Source organism: Ranitomeya imitator, chromosome 4 (genome assembly GCF_032444005.1).
Source record: "Ranitomeya imitator isolate aRanImi1 chromosome 4, aRanImi1.pri, whole genome shotgun sequence".
NCBI lineage: Eukaryota > Metazoa > Chordata > Amphibia > Anura > Dendrobatidae > Ranitomeya > Ranitomeya imitator.
In genome coordinates, this window is record NC_091285.1 from 632494872 (window position 1) to 632521191 (window position 26320).

General features: G+C 42.9%; 1 protein-coding gene across 1 annotated transcript in view; it reads right to left on the reverse strand.

Annotated features, from left to right (window-relative positions):
* Positions 1-9596, reverse strand: part of GMIP (GEM interacting protein) — a 108238-nt gene extending 98642 nt beyond the window's left edge. Inside the window, exons 1-2 of the mRNA XM_069766765.1 lie at positions 9061-9596; positions 7975-8112 (exon numbers count right to left, since the gene is read on the reverse strand). Coding sequence (XP_069622866.1) covers positions 7975-8112; positions 9061-9256 — 334 coding nt within the window. The 5' untranslated portion in view covers positions 9257-9596. The remainder of the gene's footprint in view (positions 1-7974; positions 8113-9060) is intronic.
* Positions 9597-26320: the final 16724 nt, after the last annotated feature.

The window sequence follows — 26320 nt, forward strand, 5'->3', positions numbered from 1 at the left end:
CCTCTGTGGAAAAATCCGCAGAGGACCAGAATACGTGTGCACATCCCGAACTCTAACCCTACCCCTAACCCTACCCCTAACCCTACCCCTAACCCTACCCCTAACCCTAACCCTACCCCTAGCTCTAACCCCACCCCTAACCCTACCCCTAACCCTACCCCTAACCCTAACCCTAACCCTAGTTCTTACCCCAACCTTAGTGGAAAAAAAGAAATTCTTTCTTTTTTTTTATTGTCCCTACCTATGGGGGTGACAAAGGGGGGGGGGGTCATTTACTGTTTTTTTTATTTTGATCACTGTGAGGTTATATCTCAGTTATAAAAATTCACTCTGGAACGAATCTGCCGGCCGGCAGATTCGGCGGGCGCACTGCACATGCGCCCGCCATTTTGGAAGATGGCGGCGCCTAGGAAAGAAGACGGACGGACCCCGGGAGGCTAGGTAAGTATAGGGGGGGGGAGATCAGGGCACGGGGGGGGGCGTCGGAGCACGGGGGGGTGGATCGGAGCATGGGGGGTGGATCGGAACACGGGGGGGTGGATTGGAGCACGGGGGGGATCGCTGTGCGGGGGGGTGGATCGGAGCACGGGGGGGGGGGAAATCGCTGTGCGGGGGGGGATCAAAGTGCGGGGGGGTTTGATTGGAGCACGGGGGGTGTGATTGGAGCACGGGGGGAGCGGACAGGAGGACGGGGGAGCGGAGCACAGGACGGAGGGGAGCGGACCACAGATCAGGGGGCTGGGGGGGGCGATCGGTGGGGTGGGGTGGGTGCACATAAGTGTTTCCAGCCATGGCCGATGATATTGCAGCATCGGCCATGGCTGGATTGTAATATTTCACCAGTTTTTTAGGTGAAATATTACAAATCGCTCTGATTGGCAGTTTCACTTTCAACAGCCAATCAGAGCGATCGTAGCCACGGGGGGGTGAAGCCACCCCCCCTGGGCTAAACTACCACTCCCCCTGTCCCTGCAGATCGGGTGAAATGGGAGTTAACCCTTTCACCCGATCTGCAGGGACGCGATCTTTCCATGACGCATATGCTGCGTCATGGGTCGGAATGGCACCGACTTTCATGACGCAGCGTATGCGTCAAAGGTCGGGAAGGGGTTAATATATGGAGGACTATAGGGAGTGTATTATACCATATGTAGGACTATGGGGAGTGCATTATACTATATGAAGGACTATGGGGCACATTATATTACATGGAGGACCATGGGGTGTGCATTTTACAATATGGAGGCCTGTGATGCACATTATAATATATGGAGGGCTATGGGGTGTATTATACTAAACATCCAAAATGCTGCATATTCATCAAGTGATAGGAATGTTTATCGCGTAACAGAAATCCTTGTTCTCAGCAGCACATTGCCGGTGTAAACTGTAGTTGTGCTGCTGATAACATGATACTGTATGGGGACAGATTGATCTGATAGTGATTGTTCTTTTCCATCATTCTTTCTCAGTTGGTGTAAAGAGGCGGGGAAACAAGCTTCGAACAACTTCAGTATTGTCGATCACACTCGTTTAGTGGCCTGAACTCAGCGCTTGTAAATACAACTGAAATGCTTCTGTGTGATGTGCAATATGTCAGCATTTGGGGCCCCATTTTAAACTTTTGCCTAGGGCCCCACTTTGCCTAAAACCGGCCCTGCATAAATAGCCTAAATAAGACCACCCTACTACTGTACAATGCCCAAATTATGTGACCACAGTTTCTGCCCCCAAAAGGTATATAATGTGAAAACAATAAGTTTAAATAAAACCAAAAGACATAGCCCAAATAATACATCATATAGTGCAAATATAATACGACTATATAATACTAAAATTAAGCAGCCACAAAAACAACCAGAATAATCCTAGAACAATATGGTTATAGAGTTCCTATATTATACCACCATGCAATGCACAAATAATAGCACCATATAGTAACCATGTATCACCACCATACAATGCCCAAATATGCAACCATAATTATCAGAATACAATACACAGTACAATGCCAATATTATGTGGTCAGAGTTGTAAATAAAACATATAATGCCAAAAACAATTACGTTATACTGTACAATGCCTATATAATACCACCATACATGGCCCAAATAATACCGCTATAAAGTGCCCATATAGTATCACTATACAACACCCAAATTACGCAACCTCAATGATAAAAATACCGAACTAGATAATGAGTAAACAATAAGGCCATATAGTGCCCTAGTACCTAGTAATAATGTCATGCAAAGTTTATACTCTGTAGGGGGTAGAGGAGGCATCAAGATGATGAAGACCACAGGGCATTTACCCTTTTTCTAAAATCTGTCTGTGGTTTCTCCTAATTCAGGCTACGGCTTGGATCTAGTTTCTTAGAAGGGAAGATTGTAAAGAGATCACACTTCCTAAATTGGTCTATTTAACTTGACATCTGACATATGGCTATGGACTCGATAAGACTTCAGGTCACAGTTTATACGAGCAGTAGGTTCATACTTGGCATCGCCCTTGTAGCTCGCAGCTTTGCGCTATTATTTTTAGCCAAGTACTAAACGCCTTCCACATATCCATCAATGTCATAACACATGAAAACACAAAAAAGTACAGTAAAACCAAAAACACTCTGTTGCAAAAAAATCACAGTGGACAGCAAGTGCTAGTAAAAAGATGGAAAAAAACAGGGTATTTGGTTGATACGTTTTTTGCAAAAAATGTATATTAAGCCGCTCTACCAAACGTCAAGGTATACCCATATCAGAGCAGTCCTAACTAATGTATGTAATCCCTATCTGATGTATTTAAAACCTGGTCATATGTACAATACCTGTATGAGCAGGATTCAGAAAAGGAGTGTCCATGTGGACACGCTGGACACAACGGCTCCTGTGCGCACAGCTCAAAAAAAGAGGGGTGGAGAGGCCTCCCCAGTCTTGTGGACACAAGAAAACAATTATGTGAAACCAGAACACATGAGCTGCGTGCACAGTGAACAAGCCCGTAAAGACATGTTCACACCACCAAGAGACTTGAAAACACAAAACAGTACAGTAAAACCAAAAACACTCTGTTGCAAAAAAAATCACAGTGGACAGCAAGTGCTAGTAAAAAGATGGAAAAAACAGGGTATTTGGTTGATACGTTTTTTGCAAAAAATGTATATTAAGCCGCTCTACCAAACATCAAGGTATACCCATATCAGAGCAGTCCTAACTAATGTATGTAATCCCTATCTGATGTAGCATGTCCACATGGACATTCCTTTTCTGAATCCTGCTCATACAGGTATTGTACATATGACCAGGTTTTAAATACATCTTTTTACTAGCACTTGGTGTCCACTGTGATTTTTTTTGCAACAGAGTGTTTTTGGTTTTACTGTACTTTTTTGTGTTTTCAAGTCTCTTGGTGGTGTGAACATGTCTTTACGGGCTTGTTCACTGTGCGCACAGCTCATGTGTTCTGGTTTCACATAAATGTCATAACACATGTATGACTGGTGTAAACTGGAATGCTAAGCTCACACATAACATGAATGCATGAAAAGCCTTCAGAGATAATTACAATGGATTAACCTGTGATAACCTAGTTCATGAGTGGCATTTATCATTCTGGCATGATTTCGGTTGATAGTAATGACGTCCAATTGTTCTGACATTTATTACTGGACTTTAAGAAATGTCCAGAAGCTGAGACAAGTTCCTTAGGTGACATAGTAGTAGTAACCAAAGAAAACGTAGAGAGAAGCATTAAGAGCACAGATGGATTGATGGAGTCCCCATCTCATCAACTGGAACAAACCCTACCGAACCTTCTACCATAGTCAAATAAAGGGTTAATGGCTGAACATCTGCAAGGCTTCCTTCACTGAAGTCTATAAAAGTTATGGAGATGCCAAAACAGTTTCTGCATGCAAACCACTGCTTGATGGGATAACATTGTCCCATTTTTCCCAGTTCTCCTTTAATCCTCCTAAACAAAGTCCATGGTTCTTGAGTAACAGGATGGACCTGAAACACATACTGTATAATGCCTCATGTCCTGCTTTGGAACCACACCATCTTCAGTGAGTACGGTTCTCACCATTCTTAAGGGGAGATCCTAGTACAGTGAGTTCTTTGGAACCACAATAAGGAACATGCTCCCGAGGCTCTGAGAAATTGTTATTATTGGACTGGCTTCCTTTAGTTGTGGTTGTATTCCAATAATAACCAGCAGCATTGTTAGGCGTTTCAGGTGAGAAGTTAAAATCCCCCTCAATTGTCTTCAGAGATATATATAGTGCAAGGAGATGGACATATTGCACACATTCCCCCTTGGAAAATATGTAAATTGTTATAGTGTGTAATGTGAACTATAACGTGCATTAGTGATGTTCTTATTGTGTGATATTCGCAAGTAGGGAGAGCGAGAGTTAGTGCCTGGGACTAGCACAGAGCGTAATGGGCTAGGTTGAAGGGAGAGGCACGGGTTCTTGTCAGGAAGACAGAAAGGGCCCAGAGTATGTCGTAAGAAGACTCAAGGTCCAGTGTGAGCAGGGCAGCAGGTTGTGGGTGTCCCCTTGCCATGAGAGGAGACAGAAAAAAAAGAATAGCGTGATGACGAGCAGAAAATGAGAAAGCGACTGAGAGACAGAGTTAATTACCGCAACTAGGTCCTTGGAGAGGACACTAGATGGGACAGAGTACGTAAGATGAAGAGAGTGCCCCGAGCGGGAGTTCCATAGTATCAGATAAAGAGAGAAGATAAACACCTGCCATACTTGTCCACGACCTCGCATCACGTTGCACTTGGTGTGGTCGGCAGGATCGAGTCTCGCAGCTAGAAGAGCAGAGTGATGAGGGAAAGACTCAAGTTCCGTGGAGGATGGCGACCATTATACGGTCTAAGATGGCGCTGAACATGGATTCTGTAATGGCGATCAGTATCACAGAACAGCAGGAAGGTCCTGCCCATCGTGGTCGTAGAAGTCAGAAAAGGGCGCGAAAAGTCACAACACTTCAACATTTAAGAACAATCCAACCGAAATCAGCATGGCTCACTCAGATGGCACGACATTGGCTTTGGTAATCTCCCCTTGGCTTGGCTCCTCCACAACAGGGGATGACTCCTTACTACCTGCTAATGTCTTTCTTGTCACTGCCTCTTTTCCAGCGGACTCATACATTTGTAGTCATTCTGCAATGGGCACATAATTAATTCAGCCACCTTTCTCTGCAGCTTCGTCACTAACTCTGAACTGCTTCTGTCAAACACAGGCGTGAGCCTAGTTGGAATTTTGGTACCAACTACAACACATATCGCCATTGTGACTACGACTCTGAGAGTTACAAAGCGCAGGGTCCTCATGCCTCTGCGTTCTCAAGTATATAACAATATAGTAAAGTAGTGTATAATGATATAGTATGGTACAGACCTGGGCAAAGTGCAGCCTGTGGGCCAACCCGACCCTCTGGCTGTTCCATTGCAGCCCACGGACCAAGACAGCTGAAGGCCTGAAAACAGTTTCTTCTAGGTGCCGCGCCGTACCCACCATCAACTCCCGCATCACAATCCTTAGGATGCAGATAGCGGTGAATATTTCGATGGAGGACGGAGCCGCCAGCTCTTTCTTCCACCAATCAGCTTATGTAGCTAAGACAGCAGATGTAATGACATCACTACATCACGATTGCTGTGCGGAGAGTCAGTGAACCGGAGACCGGGGCAGAGCGACGGGGAACAGGAGCGAGGTGAGTGTGTTTTTTTTCCATGTGTGTGAAATGTGTACCCTGTACATAGCAGGGCTATGTCGGGGCTCATACTGTATATAGGGGGCTATGTCGGGGCTCATACTGTATATAGGGGGCTATGTCGGGGCTCATACTGTATATAGGGGGCTACGTGGTGGCTCATACTGTACGTATGGGGATTGTGGAGGGGTTCTGTATATAGGGGGCTGTGTGTGGCAGCTTATACTGTATATATGGGTGCTCATACTGTATATAGCGAGCTATGTGCAGGTGCATGCTGTATATAGGAGGGCTTGTGGGGGCTCATATAGAATATAGGGGCTATGTATGGGCTCATAATGTATATAGGGGTGCTCATACTGTATGTAGGGGGACTGTGTGGGTGGATGCTGTCATACTGCATATTGGAAGGCTGTGTAGGTGCTCATACAGTATATAGCGGATTGTGTGTGGGCTCATACGGTATACAGGGGAATGTCAGCAGAGTTAATTCTGCTCAATATTAAGTGTTACAGTTAATATTAACCCCTTAATGACTAGGGGTATTTTCGTTTTTTGCTCCCCTTCTTCCCAGTGCCATAACTTTTTTTTTATTTTTCAGTCACCATTGAAAAAGGGATAAAAATTCCAAGTGTGGTGACATTGCAAAAAAGTGCAATTCCACAGATTTTTTTTTTATTTTCACCATGTTCACTAAATGCTAAAACTGACCTGCCATTAAGATTCTGCAGGTCATTACAAGTTCATAGACACCAAACATGTCTAGTCTTTTTTATGTAAGTGGTGAAAAAAATTCCAAAGCTTGTGAAAAAAAAATGGCACCATTTTCAATACCTGTAGCGTTAGGTGAGAGCTTATTGTTTTGTGCACCAAGATGATGTTTTTATTGATACCATTTTGGTGTAGATACGATCTTTTGATTGCCCATTATTGCATTTTAATGCAATGTTGTGGCCACCAAAAAACATAAAAGTTTTGACTTTTTTCCCGTTACATTGTTTAGCGATCGTGTTAATTTGATACATCAGGGAATTCTGAACTCGGTGATACCAAATATGTGTATATATATATTTTTTATTGTTTCATTTTGAATGGGGCGAAAGGGGGTGATTTGAACATTTAAATTTTTGTTTTTACTTTTTGCATGCTTCGTCTCCATGGGAGACTAGAAGCTGCAGTACTTCGATCGCCTCTGCTACACACAGGCGATGATCAAATCGCCTGTGTGTAGCAGAAATGCTTACTTGCTATGAGCGCCGACCACCGGGCAGTGTCCTTCGCAATCTGGCAATGAGAACCATAGAGGTCTGCTTCAGACCTCTGGTTGTCATGCAAACCCATCGGTGACCCGTGATCATGTGACGGGGTCACCGATGGGTGGAATTTATGACGCGATTCCAGTAAGAGATTGACAGCGGCATTTAACTAGTTAACAGCCGCGGGTGGATCGCAATTCCACCCACGGCTGTTGCGGGCACATGTCAGCTGTATCGATCAGCTGACATGTGCCCGGAAAGGTGCAGGCTCCGGCTCTGAGCCCGCACCAAATGGGCACATGTCAGCTGACCTATACAGCCGTGGGTGGAATTGTGATTGTGCCCTCACAATCTCTGACAGCGGCATTTAACTCGCGCTTACTGACGTGGGCATATTATAACGCCCAACATTAATATAAAATAAGAATTATAATTAATATGTTAATATTAATATCAACATGAATTAATTTCAGCCTATTGATTTAGTCCTCCATAAAATTCACAGTCTTTCATGTAGCCCCTAAGGAAAATTAATTGCTCATCCCTGCTATAGTTGATATGAAAATAACACAGAAAAATGTACAATAAAATATATAATAACATATACAGTAGTAGTAGAGGCTGTATATAATAATATGTGACAAAACACTTCATAATCTGATAAATAATGATATAGTAGACCACCGAATATTGGAGCAGTTGAGTAAAGAGCAGTGTATAAGGGTATAAGAGTACAGTCTATAACAATGTCTACTAATACGTAGAATGATACAGTATTAGGAAAACCATATAGTATAGAGCAAAGGATAAGATATAAAGTGTTACATCAGAGGGCAATACATTACTGTAGAGAACAGATAAATTAATGATAGTAGGGATACTGATGTACTGGAGGAAAGTATATCACAAAGTAGTACAGTGGAATGTAAATAAATGTAGTGGCTGTCGATAAGCCACCAGTGCGTACACGGCGCGTTGGCTCATACCTCGCACTCTGTTGATGAGGTTGGTCATCACCTCTCGAACACAGTGAGATTTTAGTGCTGGATATTTGAAGAGCAGAAATACAACTGACTGAAGTAATTCGGATAATTTGAGCTCAACGTAGTCACAAGAAGGAGGACCTAGGAGAGAATTGGCAACAAGTGGAAAATTAATGCCAGAATTTAGAAGCCATTTTCCGATTAAATTCATTGGTACACCATTAGAGCACAGTGAGCAGAGACACAGACTGAGGCTCTTGAGCCCTGATAGAAAATAATAACAAAGCTCCCAAATGCCATTTCCCATATATAATACATGTGTCAACTTATACAACCTTAAGGTCATGCTAGGCACTGGGGTCATGTGTGATGACTACTTTAGCCACCAGTAGCTACATGTCTTGTAGTTAGGCATCAGCCAATCTACACTTTCCATTTATTACAATATAGGACATAAAATCCCCCCTAAATACTCATTAGTGACCAATGAAATATGCATCTAGCTAATTACGGCAAATAAAAATGTATAGATGGGGAAGACATTACCATAGTGACCTAATTATAGGAAGTCATTGACCGTCATGAAGTCATTGACCATAATGATCATCACACTCAAACAACCACCCCCCTGTTATGTTTTTTACCTCTAAAGTTGCCCATAGACTTTAGAGAAATGTCTGGCATCTTACACAAGGCTGGGCATTCAGAAAAACCCTCTATAGAGCATATGTAGGACTATAACATAAAGGTGGGTTATGGCATACAAATCCAAGAGCACCTGAAAAGTACATTTTGGTATTCACTAATGATCAACAGTCCTAGACCAATAAGCCTAGGAACATTCATGACAACTCCTTAAGAACGGGAGATTTCAATAAATTGGTCTTGGTACTTTTGTTCATGACGAGACCCTAGGGCCACCATAAAAGTCACAAGTCAGAAGATACTATCATACAAAACCCCATTGAATTTAAGGTCAAGGACCAATTCAGATCCTTTACTATCCATACTTTCTATGTCATACTGATCCCAACCACATACCATCCACACTATAGGTTTTCTCTTCAGATGTTTCTTAGAACTTCTCACCTGAACCTTGGTAGACATCTCTCATCTCCTGAAGCTTCTGGTCAACTTGCCTCAGCCGAGAGCAGAACTGGATCAATTGTGGAGACTCCACTGGGGCTTCATGTCTCTCCGATAATGATGAGTGAAATAGAGCTGACAGGTAGCACTCACCTACAAGGCATCTTGGCGTAGCCTGAACGTCCCTGGCACAATTCATGTCTGAATTAATTGGGAAGGTTTCACTCACCAAGGTCAAATATGTCCAATATGGATGGAGGAGACACTCATCATGCCTCTATTCTAGCTTCCCACACTGTTCTTCTTCAGTAATGAATAACTGGGCAGGAGAGCTGACATTCTACGTATAGTTTTATATACGGAAAGAAAGAACGTAAGTCATCATCTTCAATTAAGGCATCTCAACCTCCGAAACTGGGACACAAGAGCTGACATTTGCCCCAGTAACTGATCCCCCTTATCTATAACTTCTCCTAAGCCAGTATCTTTACGCTGCCTGACATTCTCCATCTATCTGCTAAAGAAGTGATGCTCAATATGTCCAAATCTGGTTTCTGGATACCGAGGAAATTATATTAATGTGGTTGAGAAAAGGAAACTCCCTAATGACTCTATCAGTGCTGGATAAACATGTATGGTCTATGAGACATGGTACCAGACGGGGCTAGACATGGTACCACTGTCCTGACGTGTAGAGTTACATTTCTCCATATATTCAGCTGGAGAGTTAGCTCCAGTAATTGACTTTAGGGGGGAAATCAGGTTTAGTATATATTTGCAAATTTTTTTCCATTAAGGGTTAAATTCCTGTGACAGGTGTGTGCGCTGGCGATTTTAATTATCCCACTAATTGCAGGCAACCTGCTCTGCAGGAAAAGGGAGACAGACCTGCCCATAACCGCTCCCGTAGATCCATATTAACCAGTGCCCTCAACAGAAGACCGGAGGCAGAACAGATGACAATGACAAACCGTCTACACTCAACTGGATCCATTCCGACATATATTGCATAGACCATGAGAATTTTTACAGCACTAGAAGTGGAATGTGTTGATTTTGTGGAAACCAGTGACTTGTCCACTCATGTTACTCAGGAAGGAGAGTAGCAGGGTCATGAAGTGGATGGAAATGGGGCAATCTATGGATGAGGAGATGGTGGAAATGGTTACTGCGGAAGATGAGTGTGCTGGACTTGTGAGAGACAGTGACCTGTACACAAGTTTTTTTTTATTATTGAGGATATTGCTATTACTGACAAAAGTTTGGATGTTGTGGAGACCCCTGGTCATACTTGCCCGAATCCCTCATGTAAATAAGGCACTGACATCATTCATTAACCTTTTGCTGGATGGAGGTCGGCCACAGCATTTATTAACTATCTTCATTAAAATATGAATGACAAACTTTGTTTCCGTTTTAAAGCGATATGCCGGCCGCCCGACTCCAGGGGGGTATGTCCGCCTTCAATGCTCCCACCAGAGATCAATTTGTTAACGTACAACCAGCTGTGACTCTAAATAACTCTGGTTATTATAACTTGGGGAATTAAACACAGACATCTCATAAAAGAAATACGAAACCGGAACCATTCTTTATTCTCCAATTAACTATGGTCCATCGTGGGAAGGAAGGGCAAAGCATGGGAACAGAGATGAAATGGAAGGAGAGGTGATAGGGGAGGAGGACGTCCGCATGTCAAAAATGCAGACCTGTAGAATGGCCTCCCTAGCAGTCAGGCAGCACCTTCCCTCCCTATCTGCTGGGGTGCACATACATACTAGGGAGAGCAGGCATCCATAACAGCACAGAGCATTTAAGGAGAAGGGTTATGATCTATTAAGGTGAAAATTGACTTGTCAAGTGATTATGTTACAACCGGGTGCTGGGCTGCAGAACTAGTGTTATGATATTCTGTGTGGTTATTTATATAATGGGAATTATTAAAGCAGTAGAAGATGAGTATGTTGATTTTGGGTGAGGTAGTGACCTGTAGACTCATATGGTCATATAGGGGAGTACTAAAGTATATGGGACAGAGACCAAAATAGCATAGGTCATGTTCAGAGAACAGCAGCACAGAGTATTTAAAAGGTGAGGATGCAGCTACCAAGACTGTATACTCGTGTTAAATACAAAAGAGCAAATGATAACCAATAATTTGAAGCAAAAAACAACGGGAGGGAAAAATAGAAAAACCTAAAGTTTGCTGTGACACTGGTATTGGCACTATTTACATTTAATTAGTTTGGAAACACATTTTGACTCGCCGGTGGTAAATCACGAATGAGAATCACCTGTGATTAATTGTCAGTGCCCATGTGACATGAATTAGCCAATGAATGATATCTTCAGTTTTGTAAAAATCCACATGGTAGGCCCTGTTCCTTTGTCACAATGGTGACAACAAAGGAGCTGTCTGAGGACATCAGAACTGCTACTATTAGCAAACATAAGACTTCCAAAGGGCATAAGGCCATCTCCAAAGACCTTGGTATCTCAATTTCAGCAGTGCACAATGTTATTAAGAAGTTTGCCAAGCATGGAACCATCAAGAGCCTCCCTGGATGTGAGGGAAAAGGAAAATTGACAAGAGATGTCTTCGAAGGTTGGTGTGAATAGTGGAAAAAACACCACATCAAACATCCAAAGACCTGAAGGCTGACCTGGAACAGTCTGGGGTCATGGTTTCAACGACGAACATTAAACCGAGCAGAGCTTTATGGGTGAAGGCCAAGGAGGAAATCATTGCTGAAGAAAAGACATAAAAAGGAATGACTGATCTTTGCCAAAGACTACCTTGACAAACCACAATCCTTCTGGAAAAATGTTATGTGGATAGATGAAACAAAAATAGAGTTTATTGGCAATGCAAAGCAATAGCAACAGACGGCACAATGAAGCTTATAAGGAAAAGAACACCCTACCTACAGTTAAGCATGGTTAAGGTTCCATAATGCTGTGGGGTTGCTTTGCTGCATCTGGTAATGGAGACCTTGATTGTATCACAGGAATCATGAAATTAGAAAATTATCAAGAGATTTTAAAGCAAAATGTCCTACTCAGTGTAAGAAAACTTTGCTTGAGTTGAAGATCATGGGTCCTCCAGTAAGACAATGACCCAAAGCACACATCCAAAGGTGAACAAGAATGATTGAAAAAGAAAAAATGGACTGTTTCAAAATGGCCAGCAATAAGTCCTGACCTCAATCCTATTAAAAATCTTTGTGATCTGAAATCTGCTATTGGGAAAAAGAATCCTGCAAAAATTCAAGAGCTTGAACAAACTGCAAAGGAAGAGTGGGGGAAAATACCAGCTGAGAAGTGCAAGAAGCTGATTTCTGGCTACAAGAAATGTTTAGAGAATGTCATCAATGCCAAATGGTGGCTACCAAGTATTAATAAGAGGCGCCATTATTGCTGCACTTGCTGTTTATTCTATTTCTTCTTTGAAATTGCAACGTAAAAGTTGAAAAACAATGTTTTATTGTTGTATTACTTAAAAAATCCTGAGGATACAACTTTGGCACATTTCCATTTATTTCTGAAGATATTGTACAGTCTATGAAAAAAATTCATGGGTGAGCAGCATTGTATATATATATATATATATATATTTTTATATATATATATATATATATATATATACACTATATAATTGTCTAAGGGTCACTTCCATCTGTTTGTCTGTCCTTCTTTCTGTCACGGTTATTCATTCGCTGATTGGTCTCGCCAGCTGCCTGTCATGGCTGCCGCGACCAATCAGCGACGGGCACAGTCTGGAAGAAAATGGCCGCTCCTTACTCCCCGCAGTCAGTGCCTGTCGCCCACATACTCCCATCCGGTCACAGCTAACACAGGGTTAATGCTGGCGGTAACGGACCGCGTTATGCCGCGGGTAACGCACTCCGTTACCGCCGCTATTAACCCTGTGTGTCCCCAACCTTTTACTATTGATGCTGCCTATGCGGCATCAATAGTAAAAAAGTAATGTTAAAAATAATTTAAAAAAAACAAAAAACCTGCTATACTCACCCTCCGTTGTACGCTGAGCAGCTCCCGCCGGCCGCCATCTTCCCCTGCAGTTTCCAGTGGCGAAGATAGTATGGCAGAAGGACCGCGACGTCATCACAGGTCCTGCGCTGTGATACCAACCCTGGGACCGCCAGCTGCCGTGGACTATAACGGGCCTTCAGAAAGGTGAGAATATGTTTTTTTTAATTTTTTCACCTGTGACAAACCTGGCTGGGCAATATACTACGTAGCTGGGCAATATACTACGTGGCTGGGCAATATACTACGTGACTGGGCAATATACTACGTGGCTGGGCAATATACTACGTGACTGGCCAATATACTACGTGACTGGCCAATATACTACGTGGCTGGGCAATATACTACGTGACTGGCCAATACACTACTTCGCTGTGCAATATACTACGTGGCTCTGTGCTGTATACTACGTCGCTGTGCGATATACTACGTGGCTCTGGGCTGTATACTACGTGACTGGGCAATATACTATGTAACTGGGCAATATACTACGTGACTGGGCAATATACTATGTAACTGGGCAATATACTACGTGACTGGGCAATATACTTCGTAACTGGGCAATATACTACGTAACTGGGCAATATAGTACGTGACTGGGCAATATACTCTGTGCTGTATACTACGTGACTGGGCAATATACTACGTGACTGGGCAATATACTACGTGACTGGGCAATATACTACGTCACTAGGCAATATACTACGTAACTGGGCAATATACTACGTACCTGGGCAATATACTACGTGACTGGGCAATATACTACGTAACTGGGCAATATACTACGTACCTGGGCAATATACTACGTGACTGGGCAATATACTATGTCACTAGGCAATATACTACGTCACTGGGCAATATACTACGTAACTGGGCAATATACTACGTAACTGGGCAATATACTACGTGACTGCGCAATATACTACGTCACTAGGCAATACACTACGTAACTGGGCAATATATTACGTAGCTGGGCAATATACTACGTCACTGGGCAATATACTACGTCACTGGGCAATATACTACGTGGCTGCGCAATATACTACATAACTGGGCAATGTACTATGTCACTGGGCAATATACTACGTCACTGGGCAATATACTATGTGGCTGGGCAATATAGTACGTCACTAGGCAATATACTACGTGACTGGGCAATATACTACGTAGCTGGGCAATAACCCAGAGCAGGAGCGCTACCTCAGCCTTTGTACAAGGAGGAACAGGAGGAGCACTGCCAGAGCCCTGCTAAATGACCTCCAGCAGGCTGCAAATGTGCATGTGTCTGCACAAACGGTTAGAAACCGACTCCATGAGGATGGTCTGAGTGTCCGACATCCATAGATGGGGGTTGTGCTCACAGCCCAACACCGTGCAGGACGCTTGGCATTTGTCACAGAACACCAGGATTGGCAAATTCGCCACTGGCGCCCTGTGCTCTTCACAGATGAAAGCAGGTTCACACTGAGCACATGTGACAGACGTGACAGAGTCTGGAGACGCTGTGGAGAGCGACCTGCTGCCTGCAACATCCTTCAGCATGACCACTTTGGCAGTGGGTCAGTAATGTTGTGGGGTGACATTTCTTTGGGGGGCTGCACAGCCCTCCATGTACTAGCCAGAGGTAGCCTGATTGCCATTAGGTACCAAGATGAGATCCCCAGACCCCTTGAGAGACCATATGCTAATGTGGTTGGCCCTGGATTCCTCCTAATGCAGGACAATGCCAGACCTCATGTGGCTGGAGTTTGTCAGCAGTTCAAACAAGATGAAAGCATTGAAGCTATGGACTGGCCCGCCCATTCCCCTGACCTGAATCCGATTGAACACATCTGGGACATCATGTCTCGCACCATCCACCAATGTCACGTTGCACCACAGACTGTCCAGGAGTTGGCGGATGCTTTAGTCCAGGTCTGGGAGGAGATACCTCAGGAGACCATCCGTCGCCTCATCAGGAGCATGCCCAGGCGTTGTAGGGAGGTCATACAGGTACATGGAGGTCGCACGCACACTACGGAGCATCATTTCCTTGTCTTGAGGCATTTCTATTGAAGATGGATAAGCCTGTTTTCCTCTTTGAATTTGAGTGGGATTCCAATTCCAGACCTCCATTGGTTAATAAATCTGATTTCCATTGATTTTTGTGTGATTTTTTTTGCCAGCACATTCACCTTTGTACAGAACAAAATATTCAATGAGAATATTTAACTCATTCAGATCTAGGATATGTTATTTGAGTGTTCCCTTTAATTTTTTGAGCAGTGCATATATATATTTTCTGGAATTTTATAATTGAGGTTCGGTATTTGCCTGGGGGGCTCTGCACCCGGACTCTTTCTTTGTGCTGCTCTAATTTTCTATATATATATGTATATATATATATATATATATATATGTATATATATATATATATATATATAATGCTTTATCCAGCACCTATATCTCATTCCTAAATTACACCCTGTAAAACCCACCAAGCCCCTGACTACTGTCCATGGTACTGACTGCAGCAGTGGTCTACAGTATATGCAGAATATCACACGCAGAAACTCAGATAACCCACTCATGTGTTTACCACCCTCTTATTGCACTGTAAATACTAATTTTATCTAGTAAATACTAGAGATGAACAACATTTTTGAAGTTTGAATTAATCAATTTCTTTTCTGCAATTTAATTTGCTGTGAATCGCTAATACCTTGAAAACACACAACACTCTGAGGTCTCCTAGGACTTTATCAAGCTTTTTAACATGAACACAGGCTTAGTAATGTCCTAAAGGCCCCGATGGCAACCTTGATCAGGCAAGAGGGTCATTAACAGACCCCCAGCTGTCATGGCAACCAGATGGGCGAGTGGAATGACATAACCACTGCCGGCAAGTGTTAAACGCCGCTGTCATAGATTGAAAGTGGCATTTAACAGGATAAAAGCTCTGCTCCACTTGTGGCTTTTAAAGGCACATGATTGCTGATTAAATCAGCTATCATCTGCCAGGAAAGATGCAGGCTCGGCATGCAAGCTAGCATCAAAGTTAGGGACATGTATGCCAAAGGTCGTGAAGGGGTTAATAAAGGTGATTTAAAACCTGCACATGATAAATCGAGGCCAAAGTGACTTCAATATACAGTCATGATTGAAAGTGTTGGCACCCTTGAAATTGATTCAGACAATGATGTATTTCTCCCAGAAAATTATTGCAATTGCACATTATTTTTATAGACATATTTATTTCATTTGTTTGTAGGAAGAACACACAAAAAAACCAGAGGCAAAAAAGGCAAATTGGACATAATTTCACACAAAACCCCCAAAATGGACTGGACAAAATTGTTGGTAACCAACTTTGTTTCAAGCATGTGATGCTTATTTAAACTCACCCATGGCACGTAAGGGTATGTTCTCACGGTCAGTAAACGCTGCAGGTTGGACGCTACATACATCCGCAGCATCTGCAGCGGCCAGATGTTACAGCATAGTGGATGGGATTTCAAGAAATCCCATGTCCACTATGTGTGCACAGACGCTGCGGCTTACCTGCGGAGACGCACATGCGGCACGTCTTTCCAGACTGCAGCATGTCTGTTTCTCTTGCAGAGGCACTAAGCATGGAAAACAGAAAGAGGAGAAGGAAACTGAAGACTTGAGACCCCAAAATTGTTGAAAAATATCAACAATCTCAAGGTTACAGGTCCATCTCCAGAGATCTTGATATACCTTTGTCCAGCGAGCACAACATAATCAAGAAGATTACAACCCATGGCAAGGTAGCTAACCTTCCTGAACATGGATGGCAGAGAAAAATTGATGAAAGGTTGCAATGCAGGATAGTCTGGATGGTGAAAAAGCAGCTCCAATCAAGTTCCAAAGAAATTCCATCTGCCCTCATGGTGAATCAGTGTTAGCGCGAACTATCCCTCAACATTTGAATGAAATGAAATGCTATGACAGGAGACTCAGGAGGACCCCACCGCTGACACAGAGACATAAAAAATCCATCTGGGAATCAGTCTTGTGAATGATGAAACCAAGATAGAGCTTTTTGGTAAAGCACATCATTCTACTGTTTACTGAAAATGTAATGAAGCTTATAAAGAAAAGAACCCAGTATCTACAGTCAAATATGGTGGTTGTTCAAATATGTTTTGGGGTTGCTTTGCTGCTTCTGGCACTGGGTGTCTTGACTGTGTGAAATGCATCATGAAATCTGAAGATTACCAAAGGATTTTCGGTCGCCATGTAGTGCCCAGTGTCAGAAAGCTGGGTTTGTGTCCTAGGTCATGGGTCTTACAGCAGGACAATAACCCCAAACATCATTCAAGAAGCACCTGGAAATTGAAGGAAACAAATTGCTGGAGAGTTCTGAAGTGGCAGCAATGAGTCCAGATGTAAATCCCACTGAACCTCTGTGGAGAGATCTTACAATTGCTGTTGGGAGAAGGCGCCTTCAAATATGAGAGACCTGGAGCAGTTTGCAAATAAAGAGTGGTCCAAAATTCCAGTTGAGAGGTGTAAGTTTTTATGAAATTATGTCCAATTTGCCTTTTTTTTCTCAGTTTTTTGTGTTGTTCCAATACAAACAAAGGAAGTAAACATGTGTATAACAATAAATATCAAATTGAAGTAATTTTTTGGGAGAAATACTTAATTTTCTAGAACAATTTCAAGGGTGCCAACACTTTCAGCCATGATTGTATATGGCTATGGGTAAAAGCATTGTTGCTGTTTTTCACTGTCATGTTCATTCAGTGTTTTAAAGCTTTCTCTCCTATCATCTACGGCTAAGCTATGAGCCATGACGCCCTCTCATTATCCAGATTTTCCCTAAAATGACTGCTGCATTCCCAGCAATGGCTTTTATTATGTCTACAGTTGTTCCTCCTGATTGGCTGTGCTGTACCATGTGATGTGAACACTGTAAAACATTATGAGGAAGCCCACATGGTCTTATGAGCTTTCTCTGGCGCATGCAATCTTCAACTTTGTGCAAAATGAAGATGGGCATTTTATTTTGTAGTATAATATATAGTTTCGATACTATTCGAAATTGTTCAAATTTACTGTTTTCCTAAAGTTCAACACAAATTCCATTTGCATCAAATTAACTTGCTCATCTGTAGTAAATTTTAGTTAAAGTGATAATATTGCAAAAAGTCAGTTGTTTTTGTGCAATAACCATCTAAAACGTAAAAGCTTAGCAGTAGCTTAGGTATCCTTGGTTACGACCACTCATATAGTGACAGTTAGTTAGCTGTTAGTGGTCGTAACCATGGATACCTAAGCTACTGCAATGCCTTACACATGGGATAAGCGACATAGTGAATCAGGAGAACTATACTACATTTCTAATTGGAGGTGTCTGCTAATTTTATTATTATTACACCTGCTACATATTGGGATAGGATCTTGGAGATGGGAATATTCTTTTAAAGGGTAACTCTACCCAGAATGTTTTGCAAGATGCAGGTGCAAATATAATGGAGCCTGAGGAGGCCAAAAAGCCTGTGACACAGGAAGACACCAGGATCACAAATGGCACATAGTAGGTGGGGGCCTTGGTGCAGGTTTTGCTTTTGGGGCTCCAGAACTTCAGGATAGGTCTTTGATAGCAACTAAAGTAGATGTCAGCAATATGGAGAACTGATCCTTTCTTCTGAGGCTGTTTACAAGTGTCGGGGAGGCACGGAGAGCTCCACACCACGGCGTCTGTGGTAGGAAGTGTTTCCTCACCGGCTGTGACACAATCTGCACACAGGAAATACTGAGCTCTGTCGTTTTCTGTCATCTCGGAGCAACTGCATTCGATATATAGAACTTCCTTTATTTCCACAGCTAAAGTTTATTTTTTAAGCCTACGAGCTGCCATTACAAAGACGGGGCAGATGAGGTGGCTTTGATGACGATGCCATCAGATGTCAGCCGACTGCGGCCCCAGATGCCTCATTTCTAGAATTAAACTCCAAATTAAGGGGGATCTCCAACTTTGGGAAAACATTTTTTTTACTTCAATGCACATTTATCTGGCAAAATGTTGGCAATTTGGTTTCATAACCAACGGTTTGCCTTCTATTGCTTCGGTGCAGAATGAGTTAACTAAGAACGAAACCCAATTACAAATATAATGTTTAGGCCCAAATACATACAATTAAGGTTAGAAAAAATCTCCAATGTAAAACAACCCCTTTAAGACCTTGGCAAGAATATTGTTGCAGTCAGAAGTAAATCACCGACTTTAATTTTGAGGTGTTCTATACTATAAAAGACGGAACCTGAAAACTCATCTCTTCAGGAAAGCCTACAGCCTGCACTGACACCGCTGCTGCCTCATCACCAACGAAGCTACCGCCTCACCAACACCGGAGCTACCGCCTCACCAACACCGGAGCTACCGCCTCACCAACACCGGAGCTACCGCCTCACCAACACCGGAGCTACCGCCTCACCAACACCGGAGCTACCGCCTCACCAACACCGGAGCTACCGCCTCACCAACACCGGAGCTACCGCCTCACCAACACCGGAGCTACCGCCTCACCAACACCGGAGCTACCGCCTCACCAACACCGGAGCTACCGCCTCACCAACACCGGAGCTACCGCCTCACCAACACCGGAGCTCCTGCAACCCTCAACCTACTGTCTCCTTCCCCATAATCCTGTAGAATGTAAGCCCGCAAGGGCAGGGTCCTCGCCCCTCTGTATCAGTCTGTCATTGTTAGTTTGGTTACTGTATGTGATATTTGTAACTTGTATGTAACCCCTTCTCATGTACAGCACCATGGAATCAATAGTGCTATATAAATAAATAATAATAATAATAATAATAATAATAATAATAAAAGGACCAATATTCCAAAAAAACAAAATAAGGACATTTAAGCACCACCCCACTAACTAATCTGCCATGAAAAACACGCTAACACCCATATTTGGGCACCGAGCCAGTCCGAGGAAAAAAATGCCGTATGTCTGAGTTGGATCCATAATTTGGATCGCAAAATCTGTGGGTACGTGGAAACCATTGGACTGCACTCGGATGACATCTGAGTGCACTGCGATTTTCATGGCCTGACACAATGGAGAAGATGGAGAAAATGTCTTTCCATCTTCTCCTCATCCAAGGGAATCAGATCACACTGAGATCACACTCTTATGAAACTCTGATCAGTGTGAATTACATAGAGCCCCAATTCCCTCAGATAAGAGAATATATGCTGGTGTGACCCCGGCCTAAAGGTACCGTCACACTGGACGATATCGCTAGCGATCCGTGACGTTGCAGCGTCCTGGCTAGCGATATCGTCCAGTGTGACAGGCAGCAGCGATCAGGCCCCTGCTGTGATGTCGCTGGTCGGGGAAGAAAGTCCAGAACTTTGTTTCGTCGCTGGATCTCCCGCTGACATCGCTGAATCGGCGTGTGTGACGCCGATTCAGCGATGTCTTCGCTGGTAACCTTGCGCAGGCGTGTACTATGGAGGACAGAGAATGAACTTCAATCCAATATTGCAGCCAGCATGCAGCCAGCGGGTAAGGAAAGGGTGAATCAAACACCCAAAAACCCCGCCTCCATGGCTGAAGATTGTTCCCTCCAAATTCAGGTGACAGTGTCCCTTTAAATCAGCCATAAAATGTGGTGAAAGATGCTGGCTCAGCGTGTGAGCCCGCATCAAAGGCAGCGACACGACCAATGACTTACACATACATCATTCGTGAAGGGGTTGAATAAAGTTGCCTTATTTTTGATTTCCTGATAGTTAGATTTGACAAAACTTTATTGACATATTTAGGAGTAAATTACATGCATTTTTTACCTGTGGATTTTCCACACCTAATTCAAGTCTATGGGGAAAATCTGGCAAAGAAAGCTGGAGCGTACCCGAAAGAGAAAATGACATGTGGCGGACATGAAACACGCACCGCCGGTCAGTTTACGCTGCCCTGAAAAGAAGCACAGTCGGCAAGAGATTTCTATAAATCCCATCCACTCTGCTGGAACCGTAAGACGTTGCGTTATTTTGCGCTGTGAAAATACAGAGCATCAAAAACTCACCAAAAACTCATTGTGAGAGCTTAAAGGGGTTGTCCATTACTGTTTGGGCAACCTGAATCAGGTGACAGGTTCCCTTTAAGGAGTTAAGGCTTGGGCATTCATGCATTAGTCACTGACCATGATTGTTTAAAAAAATAGCTGCAGTGACATCTACTGAATAAAACCAGGTACTGCATGTGTTCACAATTGCTCAGTTTATGCCGTACAATTACATGTTTAGTATTCCATTCTATAAATTAAAAAAAAAACTTTATCTCAATGTATTTATCATTTTTCCAAAAGACAAAACTTTTCTTTTTTTTTCTTGTGAAAGTTAAATGACAAGCCATTAGTTAAGGGTTTTTTCCTTCAAAATATCTTAAAAATTGTATTTATTTTTTTTTACAATTTTTAAGTTCATCTAGGGACTGCGATGACAATCCACAGGAACAGGCGGGGATTAGATCACTTCTGTAATATGCTGTCCTAGAGGCAGGGCTAATAGGTGCACTGAGATGCCAAACCTGGGGGATTTTTTTGCCCCCTGTCTACCATGACAACTCTGACATCCTGCTGGGGTAAATAGTATTGGAGTCAGAGACAGTGTTCCCATTGTCTGTTTAACCACTTAGATGCCACAGCCGCTATTGACCTAGGCAACTAGGAGGTTAAACAGCCGGGATCCGTATCTTCTCCAATCCCCAAAACTGCAGCCACTTCCCGGATTTCCACCATATCTTGACTATTGTGGACATTGAAAAGTCACAGCTCTTGTGACTGCAAGATCACAGTGACACACTGTACCAGTAAAAAGTTTGGAGGCACCTGTTCATGCAAAGGTTTTCTTTGTTGTTATTGGAATGTGCACACTGTAAATTCAGATCGAAGGCAGCAAAGGATGGTACACATATGGAAACAAGGACAGGAGAAACACTTGTGTAACTAACCACAATATGTTACACCATAGATTAATCAAAGTACCCCCATTTTACTCTCAAGGAAGGTTGATAACCAATTGGCATTCTCTCAAGTAGCTTCATCAAGTAGTCACCTGAAATGGCTTGCAATGAACAGCAATGCTTTGTCAAGAGTTCATTTGAGGAGTCACCAGCCTTCGGAAAGTGTTCGCGACCATCAGGTTTTTTTCTAACTGGCAGTGCAAAGGTTAATCTGTTCAGCTGAAGCTCTTGGAGCTTTCCTAAATGGATTGTCTCAGCTTTTCAGTGTTGGCCACTTCCGTCTGCTATATATGCTCACCTCTGGCAATTAGGAATTGTCAGTGTTAGCTCTTACTGCATGGTTCTAGAGTTGGAGGTGTAGTTTGTGGGTGCAGTTGGCATTTGTAGATCTGTTCAGATTTTTAAACATTCTCTCCTATTTGGTTTCTCCTTCCTTAAACTCCAGTGTCCCACTCCATTGTTTGGTATGTGTATTTTGTATGATTAGTATTTTCATTTAACCCCGTCTGTCTTCCCTTGTTTGTCTGGTTAGTTTGTTCCTATACACTTCAGCTTCCTATTATCCTGGGTGAGGGAGGGGACAGATAAGGGTTGATATAGTAGCATAGCAAGGGACATGACCCTGGCTTCTCCACCTTCAGGAGTAATCCGGGGGACAGAGATAGACTAGGGCACCCTTAGTTTTAGGGACTTGGTTAGCTTATATAGCTTAAATAATAATAATAGCTTCTTTAGTCCCAACATCATTGTAAATCGTAACAGGGATGAGTTGGATTCATAGTGAAGCCAAAGCACCTCTGAGAACTTCTTCAAGACGGCTCATTGAAAGCCATTCCAGGTGACAACCTGATGAGGTTGGTTAAGAGAATGCCAAGGGGGTGTAAATCTATCATCAGAATAAGAGGGGAGCACTTTGAGGAATTTAAAGTGTAACATATTCTGGAGTCTTTTTTTTCTTCTATCCATATGTATTTCTTCGTAGTTTTGCTACCTTTAGTCTGAATCTACAAGGAGCACATTCCAATAAGAACTAGGAAAACAAATACATGAACAGGTGTGTCCAAATTTTTGACTGGTACTGTAAATGTATGGTATTCTGTTGCAAATGCACTCTACAGATGATGTACAGTACAGAGCAAAAGTTTGGACACGCCTTCTCATTTAAAGATTTTTCTGTATTTTCATGACTATGAAAATTGTACATTCACACTGAAGGCATCAAAACTATGAATTAACACATGTGGAATTATATACTTAACAAAAAAGTGTGAAACAACTGAAAATATGTCTTATATTCTAGGTTCTTCAAAGTACCCACCTTTTGCTTTGATGACTGCTTTGCTCACTCTTGGCATTCTCTTGATGAGCTTCAAGAGGTAGTCACCGGGAATGGTTTTCACTTCACAGGTGTGCCCTGTCAGGTTTAGTAAGTGGAATTTCTTGCCTTATAAATGGGGTTGGGACCATCAGTTGTGTTGTGCAGAAGTCTGGTGGATACACAGCTGATAGTCCTACTGAATAGACTGTTAGAATTTGTATTATGGCAATAAAAAAGCAGCTAAGTAAAGAAAAACGAGTGGCCATCATTACTTTAAGAAATGAAGGTCAGTCAGCCCGAAAAATTGGGAAAACTTTGAAAGTATCCCCAAGTGCAGTTGCAAAAACCATCAAGCCCTACAAAGAAACTAGCTCACATGAGGACCGCCCCAGGAAAGGAAAACCAAGAGTCACCTCTGCTTCTGAGGATAAGTTTATCTGAGTCACCAGCCTCAGAAATCGCAGGTTAACAGCTGCTCAGATTAGAGACCAGGTCAATGCCACACAGAGTTCTAGCAGCAGACACATCTCTACAACAACTGTTAAGAGGAGACTTTGTGCAGCAGGCCTTCATGGTAAAATAGCTGCTAGGAAACCACTGCTAAGGACAGGCAACAAGCAGAAGAGACTTGTTTGGGCTAAAGAACACAAGGAATGGACATTAGACCAGTGGAAATATGGTGACTACCTCTTGAAGCTCATTAAGAGAATGCCAAGAGTGTGCAAAGCAGTCATCAAAGCAAAAGGTGGCTACTTTGAAGAACCTAAAATATAAGACATATTTTCAGTTGTTTCACACTTTTTTGTTAAGTATATAATTCCACATGTGAATTTACAATTTTCATAGTCATGAAAATACAGAAAAATCTTTAAATGAGAAGGTGTGTCCAAACTTTTGCTCTGTACTGTACATGTATGTTATTCCATGTCCATCTAAGGTATTTATGGCATATCCAGCATATATATATATGGATATAAGCATGTCAGAGATGAGGAGACAAGGAGAAAAAATGACTTTGCATGGGTGTTAGTCTCTCTATTGTAGCATAAAACTATAATAGAGCTATTGTATGAACGTTCAGCCACCTAGGGAACCCACATTATCTTAAAGGTATCCCCACCTATCATACATTTTCAGTATATACTGTCACTGACAATGTAAAATTGTTTATTTCGATGTAATATTGCATGGCATACAATTGTGCTCAAAAGTTTACATACCCCGGCAAAACTTTTGCTTTCTTGGCCTTTTTTCAGAGAATATGAATGATATGAATGATAACACAAAACTTTTCCTCCACTCATGGTTAGTGGTTGGGTGAAGCCATTTATTGTCAAACTACTGTGTTTTCTCTTTTTAAATCATAATGACAAATCAAAACATCTAAATGATTCTGATCAAAAGTTCACATACCCTATTTCTTAATACCGTGTATTGCCCCCTCCAACATCAATGACAGCTTGAAGCCTTTTGTGGTAGTTGTGGATGAGGTTCTTTATTTTCTCAGATGGTAACGCTGCCCGCTCTTCCTGGCAAAAAGCCTCCAGTTCCTGTAAATTCCTGGGCTGTCTAGCATGAACTGCGCACTTGAGATCTCCCCAGAGTGGCTCAATGATATTGAGGTCAGGAGACTGAGATGGCCACTCCAGAATCTTCACTTTGTTCTGCAGTAGCCAATGACAGGTCGACTTGACCTTGTGTTTTGGATCGTTGTCATGTTGGAACGTCCAAGTACGTCCCATGCGCAGCTTCTGGGCTGATGAGTGCAAATTTGCCTCCAGTATTTGCTGATAACATGCTGCATTCATCTTTCCTTCAACTTTGACCAAGTTTCCTGTGCCTTTGTAGCTCACACATAGTACTAATTCTTTATTTTTCATTCTGATCTTTTCATTTTATGTGGGTATACCTACTGGTCTGGTCAATTTTAACTCTGGTGCATGAGTCTTCAGTTATAGAGACAGCCAAAGAAAACAAAATTAAAGAAATTGTTGACCCTATGGTAAAAGGGCCACTGACTTTCCCTATGGTAGCTTCCACTTATGGACTTTATGTGGGCTCTACTTTAGGGTTAAGTGCCACCAATAGTTTGGACTGCCTTATTTTCTTGGAATCAATTTTTATGCCACTTAGGTTGTCCTCAAAATGCTATTAGCTGTCTGAAATCCATTTAGTATTATGTATGTGGAGCGCCCCCAAGGGCTAGGGGAACTCGGTACCGGGTCCTTCGGTTCTCAAGGGGGGATGTCACAGTGGCTGACCCGGTCCGTGGCCCTCAGGAGGTCTGTTGATAAAAGAGGGAAAGGGATAATGTTCGTGATGCCACCTGTGGTATTCGGTCAGAGTGACCGACGCTGCTTAGGGGTCCGCTGGGGTGATGTTATGGCAGCTAGATGGTATACCTTCCCACAGGTGAAGTATGTCCCCAGGGCTTCCCAGACGTGTAGATAGTGGATGGTGTGAGGCGCAGTGAATAACGAGGACACAAGGTTGCAGTCTCTTTACCTTTTTACTGAAGGTTTCAGCATCCAGGGCACCAGATCATAGGGCAGGCAGAGTCTGGCCGGTCTGAAGGCAAATCCAGAGTCCCCTTATCCAGGTGGAAATCAGAAGCCTTCCTCTAGCGCCTGAGTGTTGTAGTCCCTTCCTGCTGAGCTTCTCGGTAAGGTCCTCACAACTGTTGTATGTGTTATGTTTCTCGCTGTCCCCCTTACGGATAGGACAAACCCGTATGACTGATGGCCTGAGGCTTTTTACAGGGACTCTAGCACGCCCCGGCCCCACAGTTGCCACTGTGCCTCCTGGGTAAAAGGTCGGGCAACTAATATGGAATTAGCTGTCCTGCTGGTCTCTGGAGCCAGGCATGGAGATGATGACTCCCTCGGTGTTCCGGCTACCGGATTCT